Source organism: Panthera tigris, chromosome B2, assembly GCF_018350195.1.
Source record: "Panthera tigris isolate Pti1 chromosome B2, P.tigris_Pti1_mat1.1, whole genome shotgun sequence".
Classification (NCBI taxonomy): domain Eukaryota; kingdom Metazoa; phylum Chordata; class Mammalia; order Carnivora; family Felidae; genus Panthera; species Panthera tigris.
The window spans coordinates 145,013,610-145,030,669 of record NC_056664.1 but is presented as its reverse complement, the minus strand read 5'-3'; the positions used below and the strand labels follow the sequence as shown (position 1 = coordinate 145,030,669).

At 39.1% G+C, this 17,060-nt stretch overlaps 2 protein-coding genes across 6 annotated transcripts in view; one reads left to right on the top strand and one right to left on the bottom strand.

Annotated features, from left to right (window-relative positions):
• The window catches only part of PACRG (parkin coregulated), a 509,535-nt gene extending 493,251 nt beyond the window's left edge, over positions 1-16,284 (bottom strand). For 2 of the 4 annotated variants that reach the window (XM_007097242.3, XM_042987494.1), the window contains exon 1: positions 10,017-10,472. In XM_007097242.3, the coding sequence (XP_007097304.2) occupies positions 10,017-10,172 (156 nt within the window). In that variant the 5' untranslated portion in view covers positions 10,173-10,472. Of the gene's footprint in view, positions 1-10,016; positions 10,473-15,671 lie in introns of those variants that run through there. The other 2 variants (XM_042987492.1, XM_042987491.1) reach the window with 2 other exon arrangements.
• PRKN (parkin RBR E3 ubiquitin protein ligase) overlaps positions 10,501-17,060 on the top strand; it is a 1,336,804-nt gene continuing 1,330,244 nt past the window's right edge. The window contains exon 1 of one of the 2 annotated variants that reach the window (XM_042987489.1): positions 10,501-10,775. In XM_042987489.1, the coding sequence (XP_042843423.1) occupies positions 10,769-10,775 (7 nt within the window). In that variant the 5' untranslated portion in view covers positions 10,501-10,768. The remainder of the gene's footprint in view (positions 10,776-17,060) is intronic. The other variant, XM_007097240.3, reaches the window with a different exon arrangement.

Sequence of the window (17,060 nt, the reverse complement as noted above, 5' to 3'; positions counted from 1 at the left end):
ACTGAGCCACCCAGGTGCCCCAACATACCTATTTGATTATTTTCTATACTCAGTTTGCATAGTATTAAAATGTCCTCTGGAAGATTAAACTGGTATAAAGATAAAAATTAAAATCAACATTCTGGATATGAATTAATGGGAGAGATCAGTATCAACAGTTTCTAAACATATTGCCAAATTAAATACTTAAAATTGTGTTACACTGGCTAAAAATTTCTCTAAAATATCTGGGTATTATGTATAATTGCAAACCAACCAACCAACAAGAATAATGCAATCAGTGGGAAATAGAATATTGCTTAGTAAACGTCTTCAAAAAAAGTTATATCGAAAATAGTTTTTTGAGATCTTTCCTTAATAGTATCCTCCCAAATGTTCTGAACCATTATTAAAGACTAATTAAATCAACCCCAGAAAAATAAGAAAAATTAAATCAGAATCTTGGAGGGTGAGGCTGAGGAATCCGTATTTTTTTTTAAGTTCCCCCGGTGATTTCAATTTGCAACCTGAGAACTATGACATTAGATGTTTCCATCCATTTCTAATATGTATCATGAATGGGTTTCAGAGGTTTCACATATTCTTTTTTTTTTTTTTTAACATTTATTCATTTTTGAGAGTGAGAGAAACAGAGCATGAGCAGGGGAGGGGCAGAGAGAGAGGGAGACAGAATCAGAAGCAGGTTCTAGGCTCCGAGCTGTCAGCACAGGGCCCGATGCGGGGCTCGAACTCACAGACTGCGAGATCATGACCTGAGCCAAAGTCGGACACTCAACCGACTGAGCCACCCAGGCACCCCTCACACATTCTTTTCAAGTGTTCATGGAACAGTCTCCAGAACAGATTGCATGTTAGGCCACAATGCAGGTCTCACTAAATTTAAGAAGACTGAAATTATATCAAGCATCTTTTCTGAACACGATGGTATGCAACTAGAAATCAATTACAAGAAGAAAACTGGAAAACGCACACACACACTCACTCACCAACACATGAGGCTAACCACTATGTTGTTATGCAACCAATAGGTTAATGAAGAAATCAAAGATAACATCACAAAATACCCTGAGACAAATGGAAATGGAAACGCAATTTTCTAACATCTAGGAGATGCAGTGAAAACAGTTCTAAGAGGGAAGTTCATAGCAACACAGAACTAGTTCAAGAAAACAAGAAAAATAACAAATAACAACCTAACTTTTACACCTGAAGGAAACAGAAAAAGGACAAAGCCAGAAGTTAGTAGAAGAAAGGAAATAATAAAGATCAGAGTGGAAATGAATGAAGTAGACACTGAAAGGACAATAGAAAAAAGATCAATGAAACTAACAGCTGGTTCTTTGAAAAGATAAACAAAATTAATAAACCTCTAGCCAGACTCATCAATAAAAAAAGAGGACCCAAATAAAATCACAAATGAAAGAGAAGTTACCATCGACACCATGAAACACAAAGGGATCAAAACAAATTGGAATTATATCAACAAACTGGAAAATCTAGAAGAAGTAGATAAATTTCTAGAAACACACTATCTTCCAAGACTGAATCACAAAGAAATAGAAAATATTAATAGACTGGGGCACCTGAGTGGCTCAGTAGGATAAGCATCTGACTTCGGCTCAGCTCATGATCTCACGGTTCATAGTTTCTAGCCCCACAGAGAGTTCTGTGCTGACAGCTCAGAGCCTGGAGCTGCTTCAGATTCTGTGTCTCCTTCTTTCTTTGCCCCTCCCCAATTTGCTCTCTGTCTCTGTCTCTGTCTCTCTCAAAATTAAATAAACATTGAAAAATATTTTAGAAAATATTGATAGACTGCAACTAATACAATTGACTAATTCAAAAACTCTCATAAATAAATAAATAAATAAATAAATAAATAAATAAATGTATGTATGTATGTATGTATGTATGTCCAGGACCAGACAGCTTCAAGTGCCTGACTTCCGATTTCAGCTCGGGTCACGATCTCATAGTTTGTGACTTCGAGCCGCTCATCGGGCTCTACACTGACATTGTGGGGCTGCTTGGGATTGTCTCTCTCCTCCTGTCTCTGCCCCTCTCCTGCTCATTCACATGTTCTCTCTCTCTCAAAAAGATAAATAAAACTTAAAAAAAAAATTAAGGAGAAAGGAATACTTCCAAAGTCATTTTTACAAAACCAGCATAGCTCTGACACCAAAACCAGAGAAAGACACCACAAAAAGAAAGACAATTTTAGGCTAATATATCCCTGGTGAATATAGATGCAAAAATCCTCAACAAAATATTAGCAAACTGAATGCAACAATGTGTTAAAAGGATCATATACCACAGTCAAGTGGGATTTATTCCAGCAGTGCATGGATGATTTAACATCCACAAATTAATCACCCTGAGAAACCACATTAACAAAACTAAGAACAAAAATCATGTCATCATCTCAATAGATTCAGAAAAAGAATTTGACAAAATTCAACATCCACATATGATAAAAAAAAAATCTCAACAAAATAAGAAAAGAAGGAATGTACCCCAACATAATTATAAGGCATATATATGACAAACCTACAGCTAACATCATATTCAATGGTGGAAGGCTGAAAGCTTTTCCTATAACATCACAAACAAGACAAAGATGTCGACTTTTTTTTTCACCATTTTTAATATTGGAAGTCCTAGCCAGAGGAATTAGGCAAAAGAAATAAAAGACATCCAAATTGATAAGGAAAATGAAATTACAGATAACATGATACTATATATAGAAAATCCTAAAGATTCCACCAAAAAACTATTAGAACTAATAAATGAATTCAATAAAGTTGCAAGATACAAAATTAATAGAAATCAGTCATATTTTTATACACTAAGAATAAGCCATCAAGAAGAGAAATTAACAGTCCCATCAAAAAGAATAAAATACCTAAGGGCATCTAGGTAGATCACTTGGTTGGGCTGTCAACTCTTGGTTTTGGGTTCAAGCCCAAACGGTTTGTGGATTCAAGCCCCACGCTGGGCTCCATGCTGTTGGCACAGAGCCTGCTTGGGATTCTCTCTCATTCCCTCTCTCTCTGCCCCCCGCCCCCACCACGCTCACTCTTTCTCTCAAAATGAATAAAATTAGAAAAAAATTAAAAAAAACCCTTATGTATGCACTTCATTTGAAAAAAAAAAAAGAATAAAATACCTAGGAATAAATTTAACCAAAAATGTGAAAGACATATTCTTTGAAAACTGTAAGACACTGATGAAAAAAAAAGTTGAAGATGACACAAATAAATGCAAAGATACACCACATTCATAAATTGGAACAATACTGCTAAAATGCCCACAGCACCCAAAGCAATCTATGGATAAGTGCAATCCTCATCAAAACACCAATGGACATTTTTCACAAAAGTAGAAAAAAGAATCCAAAAAATTTGTATGAAACCACAAAATGTCACAAATAGCCAAAGTAATTGTGAGAAAGAACAAAGCAAGGGGTATCATGCTCCCTGATTTAAAATAATACCACAAAGCTACAGTAATCAAAACAGTATGCTAGTGGCTCAAACACACACACACACACACACACGCACACACACGCACACACACACACACACACACACACACACACACATATAAATCAATGGAACAGAATGGAAAGCCCAGAAATAAATGGACACACATATGGCCAAATAATCTATGAAAAAGAAGGCAAAGAGATACAATGGAGAAGATGTAGTCTTTTTAATAAATGGTCTGGGAAAACTGGATAGGTACATGCAAAAGAATGAAACTGGACCACTGTCTTATACCATATACAAAAATAAATTCAAAATGGATTAAGGACTTGAATGTGAGACCTGAAGCCATAAAACCACTAAAAGAAAACACACGCAGTAAGCTCTTTGACATAGGTTTTACCTATATTTGTTGGACCAGTCTTCTTAGGTATAGGCAACAAATGTTAAAATAAACAAATGGAATTGCATTAAACTAAGGAGCGTTTGGACAGCAAAGGAAACCATCAATAAAATGAAAAGGCAACCTATGAATAGAAGATATTTGCAAACAATATATGAAATAAGGAGGGCTAATAGTCAATATATATAAAGAACGTGAGCAACTTCATATCAAAAACAATTAGAAAACCCAACTAGAAAATGGGCAGAGGACTAGAATGGACATATTTCCAAAGAAGACGTACAGATGGCCAGCAGGAGCACTAAAAGCTGTTCAATGTTCTATGCTCAATATGTAATCATCAGGGTAATGCAAGTCAAAACCAGAATGAGATATCACTTCATAACACCTGTGAGATCAGCTCTTCTTGAAAAGACAAAATATAAGAAGTGTAGGGAAGATCTGGAGAAAAGGAAACCCTCATAAGTGTTGCTAGGAATGTAAGTTGGTGCAGCCACTATGGAAAACAATATGGAGATTTCTCAAAAAATTGAAATTAGAACTACCATATGATCCAGCAATTCCACTTCTAGGTATTTATCCAAAGAAAATTTAAAAAAATAATTTGAAGAGGTATAGATACCCATATGTTCATTGCAGCGTTATTTACAATAGCCAAAATATGGACACAATTTGTGTCCATTGACAGAGCTCTGAGCTCTCAGAACAGAGCATGATGCAGAACTCAAACCCACAAACTGCAAGATCATAACCTGAGCTAAGGTCAGATCGACTGAGCCACCCAGGCTCCCCAAATATATATATGTATATGTGTATGTGTATGTGTATACATACACATATACATATATACATATATGTGTGTGTGTCTCAAAAATGAATAAACATTAAAAGAATTTTTAAAAAGCGCAACAGTGCCAGATTACTTAGGATCTTACAAAAGAGGAAGAACTTCAACTTTCACTAGGAATGAGGAGATGTTGAAGTGTTTGAGATAAGAAATGCCATGATCTGGCTGAATTTTAAAGAGATCATCTGAGTTCCTAAATCAGGGGAGGGTGGTTAAAAACAAAAAGACATATAATAGTTAGGGCAATAAGAAAGAGGCAGAAGATGAGACAAGAAGGGTAGACCTGCTTACCTTCATTCATCAGATACTTAGTGAGTACACTATTAGCTACTGGTTAGGATGAAAAAAAATTAGTTACCATGGGTTCTGCCCTCAAAGGAAATTTACAGAAGACAAAACATGAGCCAAAAATAACCATCATACACAGTAGAAAACAATGAGCAAAGGATAATTTTCCATCTTGGTTGACAAAGAGAATTAGGAAGTCTTCTTGAAGCAGTTGGCATTTTAGCTGGCCACAAAAATAAAAGTTCCTTGACAGCATGGGTTCTGCCTTTTCTAGACTGCTCAACTGCCAGCACCTAAACAGCATTTGGCACGGTGATCAATAGATATTCGTTACATAATGTGTGAAGGAACGTGTGTGTGTGTGTGTGTGTGTGTGTGTGTGTGTGTGTGTGTAGATATGTAGGAAGGAGGGCATTTGAGCAGAGGGTACAAGATAAGTGAAATCGCAACAATGAAAGGTTAGAGTTCAATTTGGTGGAAGGAAATGAGAATAGAGGGAGATGAAAGTAAACCTTAGAATAGGTTACATCACAGAAGACCTTGCTGGTCTGGTGGAGGTGCCATGGTTTTCTCTGAGCAGCGATAAGAGGGGAACTTTACTGGGAAGATGAATGTCGTAATACTGATGGATGCTTGAGGCAAACAACCAAATGGTGGATGGAATCTAGAGACCAGTTTGGATGAATATTGTAAAAGCCCAGACAAAGGGTGATGAGGTCCCCTCATCGTTAGTACTTCCACCGTGCTGAGCAAATATTTCTAAGCCTTACCACGGACGGACATGTATTTACATGTCCTGCAATTACTTTGCTTGTTTATTTCCTTTTCTTCACTAGCAATAGAGCATATTTACCACTGGTGGTGTATACTTTTTTTTTAAGTTTATTTTGAGAGACAGAGAGAGAGAGAGAGCGAGAGAGAGAGAGAGCGGGTGACGGAGGGGGAGAGAGAGAGGGAGAGCGAGAATCCCAAGAGAGGGACAGAGAGCCTGACACAGGACTCGAACCCACGAACCATGAGATCATGACCTGAGCCAAGATCAAGAGGCAGACGCTGAACCGACTGAGCCACCCCGGCACCCTAAGGCAGTGCACACTTCTAATTACCACGCTCACTGCTACTATTCCTTTTTCCCCTTATTACAGTAATAAAATGCCTCAAGTTTCAGCTAGACATAGAGCTACCAGTCGGAGACTACAGTTCCCAGCCTCTCTTACAACTGGATATGGTCACAAAAGTAAGTTTTCGCAACCGATTTGAGCAGAAGTGACAAGTGTAACTTCTGGGACACACATTTCTGATGAAGCTGCTTGCTCTCCATTTCTTCCTGCCTCTTCTTACAGGTGCTCCCCCACCCCCCTCACCATGCCTGAGGTAGGTGCTGGACATTATGCCCTTTTGTAGGTATATAGCTTTCTTAGCCCTTTTCCTGATGGAACGTGTGGGGGCCTGGGAGTTCCTGCAAGGGTCTGTTTTTCATAGGTTTTTGTAGAAAGGGAAAGTATAGGCCTATGACCAAATTCTGGCCAGTGGGATGTGAATGAAAGTGCGGTGTGGTGCCTGGGCCAGGCCTCCAAAAGGGAGCTTGCTGCTGCTTCTTTCTTTCTTTTTGAGGGTAGGGATTTGACCCTGATGGTGGTGATCCCACCTTGACCGAGGACATCATCCGACAGGATACAAAGCAATATACAAGCAGTGCCCAACAAACTTGGACCTTTCTATGCAATAGAAACAACTTCCATTTTAGTTAAACTATTGTTATTGGGTCTCTGTTAAAGCAGCCAAGTCAATACCTTAATATATAATGTATAAATGTTGACCATTACCACTATGTGTTGAATGAATATATGATTGGTAAGTATAAAAGTCTCTACATATGTAACATTAAAGAATTATTTCTCCCATTCCCCTAAGCTTTGAACATAAAACATATGTCTGTTGAAAAGGAAAGCTACAGTATAAAGCTTAAGCTGAAGTCAATCTGTATCATCATAACTGGGGCCTATAGCCTAACTTGATTTATGATAAAGTGTATTAGCACAGAAGGCATCTCTTGTCATTTGAGATTAAACCAATACAACGCTGAACTACTGCTTTCTGGCTATAGATTCCAACATACCATGAAACAAGGCCTTTACAGGGAAAATGGAACATGAAATCTTCAAATTCTGTATCTCCTACCACTCTTTTCAGGCACACATAACAAGATGAATTTGATATTAGTCTCTGACTTCAGGAATTTTGTCATTGCTTGTTTTCAAACAGAATGCAATAATAATTTCAGGGAAGTAAAGGAAGAAGCTTATTTGACATTGGGTCTTAAAAACCTAGCCATTTATGCTTATTATTACTTTATAAATTTTTTTATTCATATATATGTATATATATATAGAGAGAGAGAGAATATGACTGTTCAGATAGGGATTTCTGTTTGCACAGCCCATCTGATCAAATCAATTTATGATCAAGTGTATATATTTATGTTACTAGAACATTCTCAAAGAAACACTGGGAATCTCCATAGACCTCTTTGGGGCGCAGTTGCATACATCTTTTGTGGAGGCGCCCAGGAATGGTGACTCATTTAATTAGGAAGTTTCTGAAAGAGGCAATTGAAGGGAAGTCTCAATGCCAGAAAAATGATATAGGTGTCCACACTTGGACAGCAGTTGTAATCAAGAGAAGCTGGAGACTGGCATGTTATTTTCTGAATAGAAATAAACCTTAAGAAAGAGAGAGAGGTATTCTGACTTTTTAATGCCAAAAGGTTCACATTGCTGAAGACAGAAATGGTGAAAGGTAAGTATTGGAGATAAAAATGAAAAGTTTCACTTCCTATACCCCTGAAGTTATTTTGTATAAATGGTATCTTTCTTTTATCAAGACTTTATTATTGTGTGGTAGTTTTCCTTGGAGGACGAAGGACAGGGACTTTGTTTTGCTAATCCCAAATGTTCCTAGCTTAGCAAAAAAAAAAAAAAAAAAGGAAAAGAGATGGAGTTTTTGGTTGAATGAATGAATATGTGGATAATATCTGCATTTATGAATTGTGATTTCTCACTAAATAAAGTGAAAGAAAGAATGACACATCCTGTTCTGAGGCTCTTAATGGAAATACAGATATAACACTAAGAGATTTTCTCTAAAAATGCAAAATAAGAGGATATTTAACTCATGTAGGTTGCTTATAAAGAAGGCTTCTTCATAATCAATTTTTTTTTTGCTATTTTAGTTTTATAAGCATATTTACTATATTGGGCAATACTGAAATACTTAATTTTCCAGGAACTATGACTTTAGGTATAAAGCTATGTTAAAAAATAAACATGATTATAAATAAAAATTTACAAACAAAAGAGAAAATGATCAATTTTTTATGTGTCTGTGAAAAAATATAACATTGAAAAAAATGACCGAGGCGCCTGGGTGGCTCAGTTGGTTGAGTATCAGACTTTGGCTTAGCTCATGATCTCATGGTTCTTGGGTTCGAGCCCCACATCGGGCTCTGTGCTGACAGCTCAGAGCCTGGAACCTGCTTCTGATTCTGTCTCTCTCTCTCTCTCTCTCTCTCTCTCTGGCCCTCCCTTGCTCATGCTCTGTCTCTCTCTGTCTCTCAAAAATAAATTTTTTTTAAAAATGTAAAAAAAAAAATTTTTTAAAAAAGAAAAAAATGACCAAGATTATAATTACAAATACTGTGTAGAAGAAAAAACAATTAATTAGCTTGAATGGTGATCGTATTCTATATTGCTGATAAATGAATCATCTGGACTCCCATGACCACCTATTCATGGGAAAAACATGTAAAAAAGATTGCAGGTTACAACAAGCAGGGATTTCATCTACTTTCATGAATTTTACCTGTTGTAAATCAAGTGACACACATTCCAATAAGCTAAATATCATTTTGTGTACTAATATGGCAATCTGACCTAGGGATCTAGAGGTAATCTGTTTCGTTCATGTATTTTAAGGATGCAGTTTAGGAATAAGGTATTAGGTTTCCAACATTTATATAAAAGAGATAATGTGATAGTGGAAAACAACACTATTCATTTAACATAGTGAGCTGCTATACAATAAGTCAGATGCTCCCAGAGTGTAAATTATACAAATTTGAAAGCCGCATTTATTATTAATATCTCATTCCTAGACAGGGGCTTGCTTAGTCTGTCAGTAGTAAAACCTGGCTTAGCATACCAAATTTAAAGCTGCTTAACAACTATGAAAGTTTTTTTTAAAACCTTTCATGCATGTAGCTAATTCACTTGTGTGCATTTTAAACCCTGTCTTTCCCCTAATAGTATTGAGAATATTTTTACTATAGCAATTATAGAAATTAAATAGGAATTGTAGTAATAGAAATACTTGAACTGAAGCTTGGATTGTTTAAATTTATCATTTAAAAGGTCTATCTGGAAATAGACTTCATATTAAATTGCCTATCAGTGCTCTTACAGGCTGAAATTATTTTGTAAGAAAGAGGGTTGTTAAAGTAAATGTATGGATATTCTAAAACTTCTTAGGTTGAATTGATGAGATTTCTTATTGTAGATGATTTAATGAGTTTATGTTTCTGGGTGCACGTCAGCACATGTCACATTTTGCAAGACTTTATGATTTCTAAGAACTCGTCTTGTATAAGGTCCTTTGCTGAGGAGTGGGGCTAGATTGGGAATCAAATAGGGAAAGAGGGTCTTTTTTTTTTTTTTTTTCCCGTGTAAATAGTTTAGGAGTAATTTTGGATGGTCTAGAAACCATGGGTTATTAGGCAGGTGCTTATCAATGAGTATAGTACCTCACTTGCCCGAGATCCTTTCTAACGACCTAGCCTGGACCTGCACACTCTGGTGGGCACCATCTGCAGAGTAATTGCCATTTTTGCCAAAGACCACCCAGGACAGAGACTCAGAATCCATCACCGGGCCGGCCAGCATCTATAATCTGGTGTCCCCTGATTCGGAGCGAGTGCATTCAATGCAAGAAGATCACTTACGACTGAGTTTTTCATCATGGCTTTGACTGTGAAGCCCTCAGAAACCAGGGAGTGAGGCTGGTGCACCGGGAGCGGCTGTTGTGCCAGCAGCTTGGTCCTCTTCGGCATCTTGTCTGGGCATTTGTTTAAGCTCAGGGTCTCTTTTTCTGCCACCATCTTCCTAGAAAATGTCTTGTTCTCATAAAACGTGTAGTAAAAGAAGCAGTGGGTTTTACGGATGTGAGAAGGAGTTCGGGGAAAAAAAAAATGTAAAAAGGCGCGATACTGGTAGAAATTCAACCCCTCGTAGCGCCCAGGTTGATCCAGATGTTTGGCAGCTCCTAGGTGAAGGGAGTTGAGGGGAGGGGAGGGGCGGGAAGAGCGAAGGACCGCGGCAAAAGCTGCAACAAGCTTCCAAAGGTAAGCCTCCCGGTTGCTAAGCGACGCGTCAACACTAAGGCCGAATGGCCCAGTTCCCCCGTGACGTACGTTTCCTGGGCCTGAATCCCGAATGGCGGCGGAAGGCCGGCGGCGGACTGCGGCCGGCGGCCGGAGGGAGAGGGGCGGGGTGAGGAGAAACTACGCGGTAAAACTACGACTCCCAGAAGGCCCCTGGTGCGCGCCGTCGGCGCGTGCGCATTCCGAAGGCCGGGCACAGGGGAGGCAAGTGCCGGAAGACTTACCCCCGGAGCCACACTGGCGGGAGGTACAGGCGGGTGCCGGTGTGCGCGGAGGCTCCTGCGTGCCTAGCAGTCTCCACCTGCCCAGTGACCATGATAGGTACGTGGGTGCCTGCCAGGTACAGCCTCTCTGCGCCGCCCCGCCGGGCCTCGGCGGACGGGGACCTCCAGGGTGTCCGCCGGGGTCAACTGTCAGTGGCAGGGCGGCAGTGTCCGCCCCTGCTCAGCCCGCGCGGCGGGCTTCCCGGTGCCCGCCGAGGACCAGGAGAATAAGTGTGTGTGTTCTAAGCCCCCACCCCGCCCGTGGTTTGACCGGCTTCCCGCTGGAGACAACTTCTCCGGGGACCCTGGTGTGCGCCTCTGCACCTCCCAAGGTGAAGGCTGGGTCGCGCGTCCCCACCGCGAGCGCACTGCCCTGCCAGACCTGTGGGGGTCGGTGTGCGGGCCCCTCTCGAGCGCCCGGCGTCTCCGTCCCTCCTGGCGCCTTGGTAGCTGTCTTCCAGTTAGGAACAGATTGGGACCCACCGTCTGTAGGACTCTCTAAGGGGAAACCCTAGCGAAACATTAAACTCTAGGCTCAAAAGAAATCCCTGCGGATGGATTTAAACGTCTTTCTCCCTCCGGTCTTTCCTTTTAAATCTCTCATTGTAGGTCTGAGATGAAAGAATTAAGTGGAAACAATAACAAGGATTAATTCTTTTCAGAATGAATTCTTATTACTCAACACAAAATGACCTAGGTGCATTTCGGTGACTAAAGCTTTGGAAATGGTTCTTCTGTTTTTAAACACTGTGATGTATAAGGTTAGCAAAGTTTCTCCCTTACAGGGTTGTTAAGCCAAAGTTGTGGGTTTGGGGTTTGGGGGTTTTGTTTTTGGGTTTTTTTTTTTTTTAGCGGTAATCTCTGAAATTAGAGTTAATGCACAGTATGATTAGATACAGTTGTTATTTGGGGATTTGTTATGACAGAGACTTGCTCTAGATTGTGTATGGAAGATTTGGTGAGCCTCTTTGGGGATTATTTTTGATGGGCGCACTTACAAAATACTTTTGAGTACGACGAGTACATCTGAAGTCAAAAGTGGTCTGTCGAGAAAGATGAGAAGTGGATTTTTAAAATATGTAAGTTTGTATGCACTGATAAGCTCGTCTGAAGTCTTTTATTTAGGAAATTAATGTTAAAATGTAAAACATTCTACTTGCTGGGAGAATCATGCCAGTTAACTGACACTGTCTTTGCTGCAATGATAAAACCTAAGGATGCTGTCCAATTTTTCTTACTTTTCGAGCACGTATGCCTTCTGATGAATGACTTTTGAAAGTCATCCAATTAAGACATTTTTCTTAGAAATTTTTCATAAAATTTTATGAACCTTTTTTGAGCCTTTTTAGGTGACTGCTACATAAAATCTACTTGTAAAAACAACTCTGAACTGATTCAGAAAACCAAGTAGAAGAAAATTTTCAAAATCTATCACGTCAGCATTTTACAGGGGGAAAAAGTCTATATTTTATTTTGAAGACAATTGTGCAAATCTTATTTTAATTTAATTTAATCTAGTGCATGGATACTTTTAAAAGAAACAAATTTACAGTAAAGCAATATAAAGACAAGAATTTAAGATCTAAAAATCATTACTTAAATCCAGATTATTATCTGATAAATGACTATATAAAAACTTTGTTAGGATGAGCTATGTTTAGGCGGTTTAGTTTATTTGGGATCCAGGGACACAGAAGGAAAGAGTATGATCTTTGTATTTGATGATTAGACAGTTATTAGTAACTTGTAATTACATGGAGAATATAAGGTGGATTTTAGAAGATGCTTTTCTCATACTCCAGATATTGTTTTTCATAGTGCAAACAAATATGTATCACAACATAAATAGTGAAATCCCTGCCCCCTCCCAAGAAAAGTCCCTCACATGTAAAAACCATGTGGACAATATGCAGTAAATTATTTTATACAATTAGTTGCATTGCCTAATTCGGTCAGTGGGCACATTTTAATAAAAATCTTAATTGCCAATTTTGGATTTGGTTATGTTGGAGTATGGAAGGGAAGTGAAAGTGGAGGCGATTGAAAATATATCATGGAGTAATGGGTTTCCTGTTTCTGTGACCAAACTTTGGAACCAGGAAAGGTATTAGAGCCTTTTATACCCAGTGATAAGCTGGAGATCAAAATATACATCAATGTATTTCTGGGATTGTTTTTTTCTGTTAAAGACATTGTGGTACTCACAACTTGCCCCTTTCGTTCCTATGCTCTCTTTAATTGCTACACCTTCTTTACTACAAATTGTACTTTTCCACTTTATTTAAGTCTTGGCTTACTTTGAAGAAAAACAAAAAGAGGTAATTTGGTAAAATAGAAATAAAGGAGATTGACTGTTACCTTACTGCCAATAGAATTAGACTTTCTTTTACATTCTTAAAACCTAGGATTCCTTCTTGACACAGAGACTGTCTCAAAAGTACTCCTATTTCTCACTTGGATTATGACTGATAGGTTAAATGCCCTGACCCAGACAGCCATAGAAACATAGTTTAGTTGAAGTTGGCATTGATGACTTTGAGAAGTTTGGAGAATGACATCAAGATAATGTAAAACGGAATTGAAAGGCCTAAGAAAATTCTACTTAGAAAAATGTGATTTTTGGCATCACGATTAAAAATATATTTCACCCTTTTAAAAATTAGCAATTCCTTTTGTTTAAAATTGAAATTTAGTAGTGATATTTGCGGTATATTCTAACTCCTGTGGAACTGGATTTAGGTATTTCAGCAGTATCAGATGTTGAAATGAACGCATATGTATACAATAACGTTGCCAGTATTGAAATTCAAATTCAGTGTCTTACTCTTTAAAGAGATTTTTGATTTAAAAAAAATAATAATTAGAACATAGTCACATCTGTACATTGTTTAACTTAATATCTCTTAGAAAACATACATGTCTGCCTGTGCAACTCCACCCCACCGTAATTCCTGTTACTCTTTTATTTTGTGGATGTACACGAATTATGCAAATACTCTTCAATAAATGAGCATTCATTAGGTTTACAGATTGCTATCATCAGAAATGTTTGTGTTCATATCTTTTTATTTGCATATGTAAGCAAATATGTAAAGTAAAAATCTTATTACAATTTCCGGGTGGATTTTCTAGTCAAAGGATTAGTAGATTTCGAATTTTTGTAGGTATTTCTAAATTTTCTAAAATAAGTCACCCTATTTTACATTTCTATCCAATACAACAAGGTAGCAAACGTTGCCCTGCTCCTCAGGATTGAAGAATTTCAAAAAGACATCTTCCCCAAGACTGACCTTCTCAGGAGAACACCTACTGGGTTTTTACTCTCTCCCTCCCTTTTTCCATCCCTGCTCAGGTTTAGTTCTTTTGAACGGTGCACCACTGCACAACTGTTCTTGGTGCCTCTGCCGTTGCTGGCAGTGTTTATAAGAATTCCCATTTCTCCCTTGTGTCCCATAAAATATTTCAAGTTTTGCCTTCATGATAAATGAAAACCAGTATATTTTAATTTTTAAAATGAATTTATAAGGAACCCCTCCCCTCACTTCTCATTTTCTATTGTTTTATTTTCATGAAAGCAGATCCAATAATTGAGCACCTGCTGTGTGCCCAGTGCCACTCCAGGTGCCAGGGATACACAGTGAATAAAATAGAAAAAAAAAAAATGCTCTTTCTATCTTGAGTGTACGCTCTCACTTTACTATTTTCCTATAAATCTATATATTTGTTTTAAAACTTACATGTGATGAATTTTAAAGTCTCAGAGTTTATATTTCTAGTTGAAGGTACTGTGTACTGGTACTCGCTTTGCCTTTTCAATACTTTTAGATAAAAAGTGACCCTACGTCGAAGTACTCAAGACAGGCTCTGCAAGCTTCTATTTACCATGAGGTACAATTGTGTCATAAAAGAAATTCTACTGAATCTTTGCATAGACGATTTTGTGTAATTATGTACAGTTTTTCTTTGGGTCCAAAGGCTCAGAAATGATGACCTTCTGCCCCTTTCAATTTTGGAACGATTTCTAAGGATTTTTTTGAAGTCCACATTTTTTTGAAACCTCAGAGCTTCATTGCTTGAAAATGATACAATGGAAGTACTTTGTGTTAAGATATGCAGATCCATTTCTACCTCCAAAGCTTCTTTGAAAAATGAGAGAAAAAAAAAAAACTCCTTACTTCGAAACGCTTCATATTCATGAAAGCAGTTTCAATGCAGAATACTCTATTCTGTTAGCTTTTCGTTCTTTGATCAATGAGAATTGTTTCTTACCTGCTGTTTCTTCAGCCTTTAATTGTGGCCCAGCGCTTATTCAGTGTTTCTGTTTTAATTTGCATTTAATGAGCTCATTTTAAAGATTTCTTTGTAGTAACCTGAATGGTTTCTCTCTTAAGTTTTGTAAAATTAAAGAAGGAGATTTATGTGACAGTTGGCTGATTTGTGTTACAGTTCACCTTCCTGGATTATTTACTTCCCCCTATAGGGGAGAGGCTTGCTTAAAAAGAATTGCGGTGATATTATTACATTTCCCCCAGCACCGTATGTCCTAATTATCTGAGCCTTCTACCAGGTTTATTCCAGTATCTGTCTTCACTAAATGGAAACCTTTCTTCTATATGGGTTAACAGGTATTTCGACTCACAATAATGATCTCTGTGTCAATTCTTTCCAAAACTAGATGGTACTAGGTGGTGGTATGCAGGGGAGGTCCAGGTCCGGGGCAAATGTGTGTATATTACCTGTGGGGAGGGGACGCAGGGAACTAGGAGACCGTCTCTCCCCGACGAGTTTGCGGTCTGCTTGGACCGATATGACCTGCATTTGGGGTACCGATTCCCGCCTCTCCCCAACAGAAGCAGAGTAATTACAAAGATATGTGTATATGTTAACGCAGACACGCTACACACATGCACACACATGCAGCAGCACGCCACAACTTTTCGTCTCTTTTGCTCACATCATTAGTGTCTCGTCTTTGCACGTTATTCCTCGCTGCGGTGCGTCTGTGCATCCTGCAAGTTCCATTTCACAGGACACCAACTCTGTGTGAAGTTTTCCTTAAGATCCCCGCCTGTGTGTCAGCTCTCACACTTGTCAGTCTGGAGCCATCAGCTCCTCCTGTAGAATCAACCAAGACTTTAGCAACTGCTGTTGGTCACCTCCTAGTGTGGAAGGTGTACCGGAAGATAAAGGCTTTGCAGTCCTCACTTGTGAGTGCCGTGATCGAGGTTTCTCCAGGGAGGCCCTGGAGGGGGCAGCTCGGAAGCCTGGTGGATCCGCTGTGTCCAGAGGCACTGAAGGACTAGTAGGAGTTCATCTAGCTAGATGAGGGACAGACGTGAGCGGAGGCCCCGCAGGGAGAGGGAAGAGGGGGCTGAAGACCAAGCCGTGGGGCGGAGGGCGGGGGAGCAGGCTGGCACCAGGCTGGAAGGGCGTGGTCTGCAAGCGGGGTCACGGAGGCCAGCTTCGTACTGTAGTGCCCCAGAGGGGTCAGTGAGCCACTGCTCGTGGAAGAGCCTTACGAGCGGATGACATTTCAGAAAGACGTCTGTGGCAGGAGTACAGTGCCCGCGAGCCCAGGGAACCGTTACTGGCTTCTGCTTTCTCCCAAGCAGGAGACCGTCTTCCACTAAGAGAGCCACAGGGTGGCTGCAGGGGAGGAGACATCTTTTGCCAGCATGGCGCCTTTTTTGATGTCCTTAACTCCTCTCCGATAAAGGGCCATTTTTTCTAACACTAAAAATTGTTCTTATTTTTTTAGAATGTATTAAATGTCCCTCATAGACAGGAAGGTGGTTTTTTTGTTTTTGTTTTTGTTTTTTATGTTAGTAAAGCTTAAAATTTTTTGTGTGTTCCAAAAATACCCTCTGTGCCCCTCTTTGATGTGTGGTACATGATGCTTAGGTCTCTACTTATAGTTTCTTCTGTACATGGAGAGAACACTGTCGCTAAAGCTGAGGTCCTGAGTGACCTAGAATAGTGTACAGAAGGGTTGGTTCCTTTTCCACATCTGCACAACTTAGACACCTGGCCAAGGATGGAGACCATCATCCTTGGACCAGTGTTTGTATTTTTTGATAGTATTGAGAGGTTCCTGATGATTTCTTCAATTTACTTTTCCTGTAAAACTTGCACAGGGTCCCTCATGATGAAGGTTAACATTAGAGCCCTTACCATTGGAAGAAAGAAAAAGCTTTATGTACAATATACAGCAACCTTACGTGTCCCTCAAAACCCTATCAACCCACCCTCATCAAATAAATGGGAAAAAAATACTGATTAGGGAGCTAATATCAGTGTTCCAATTGGGGCAATTGCATTATTTACCTAATCGATGGATGTACCA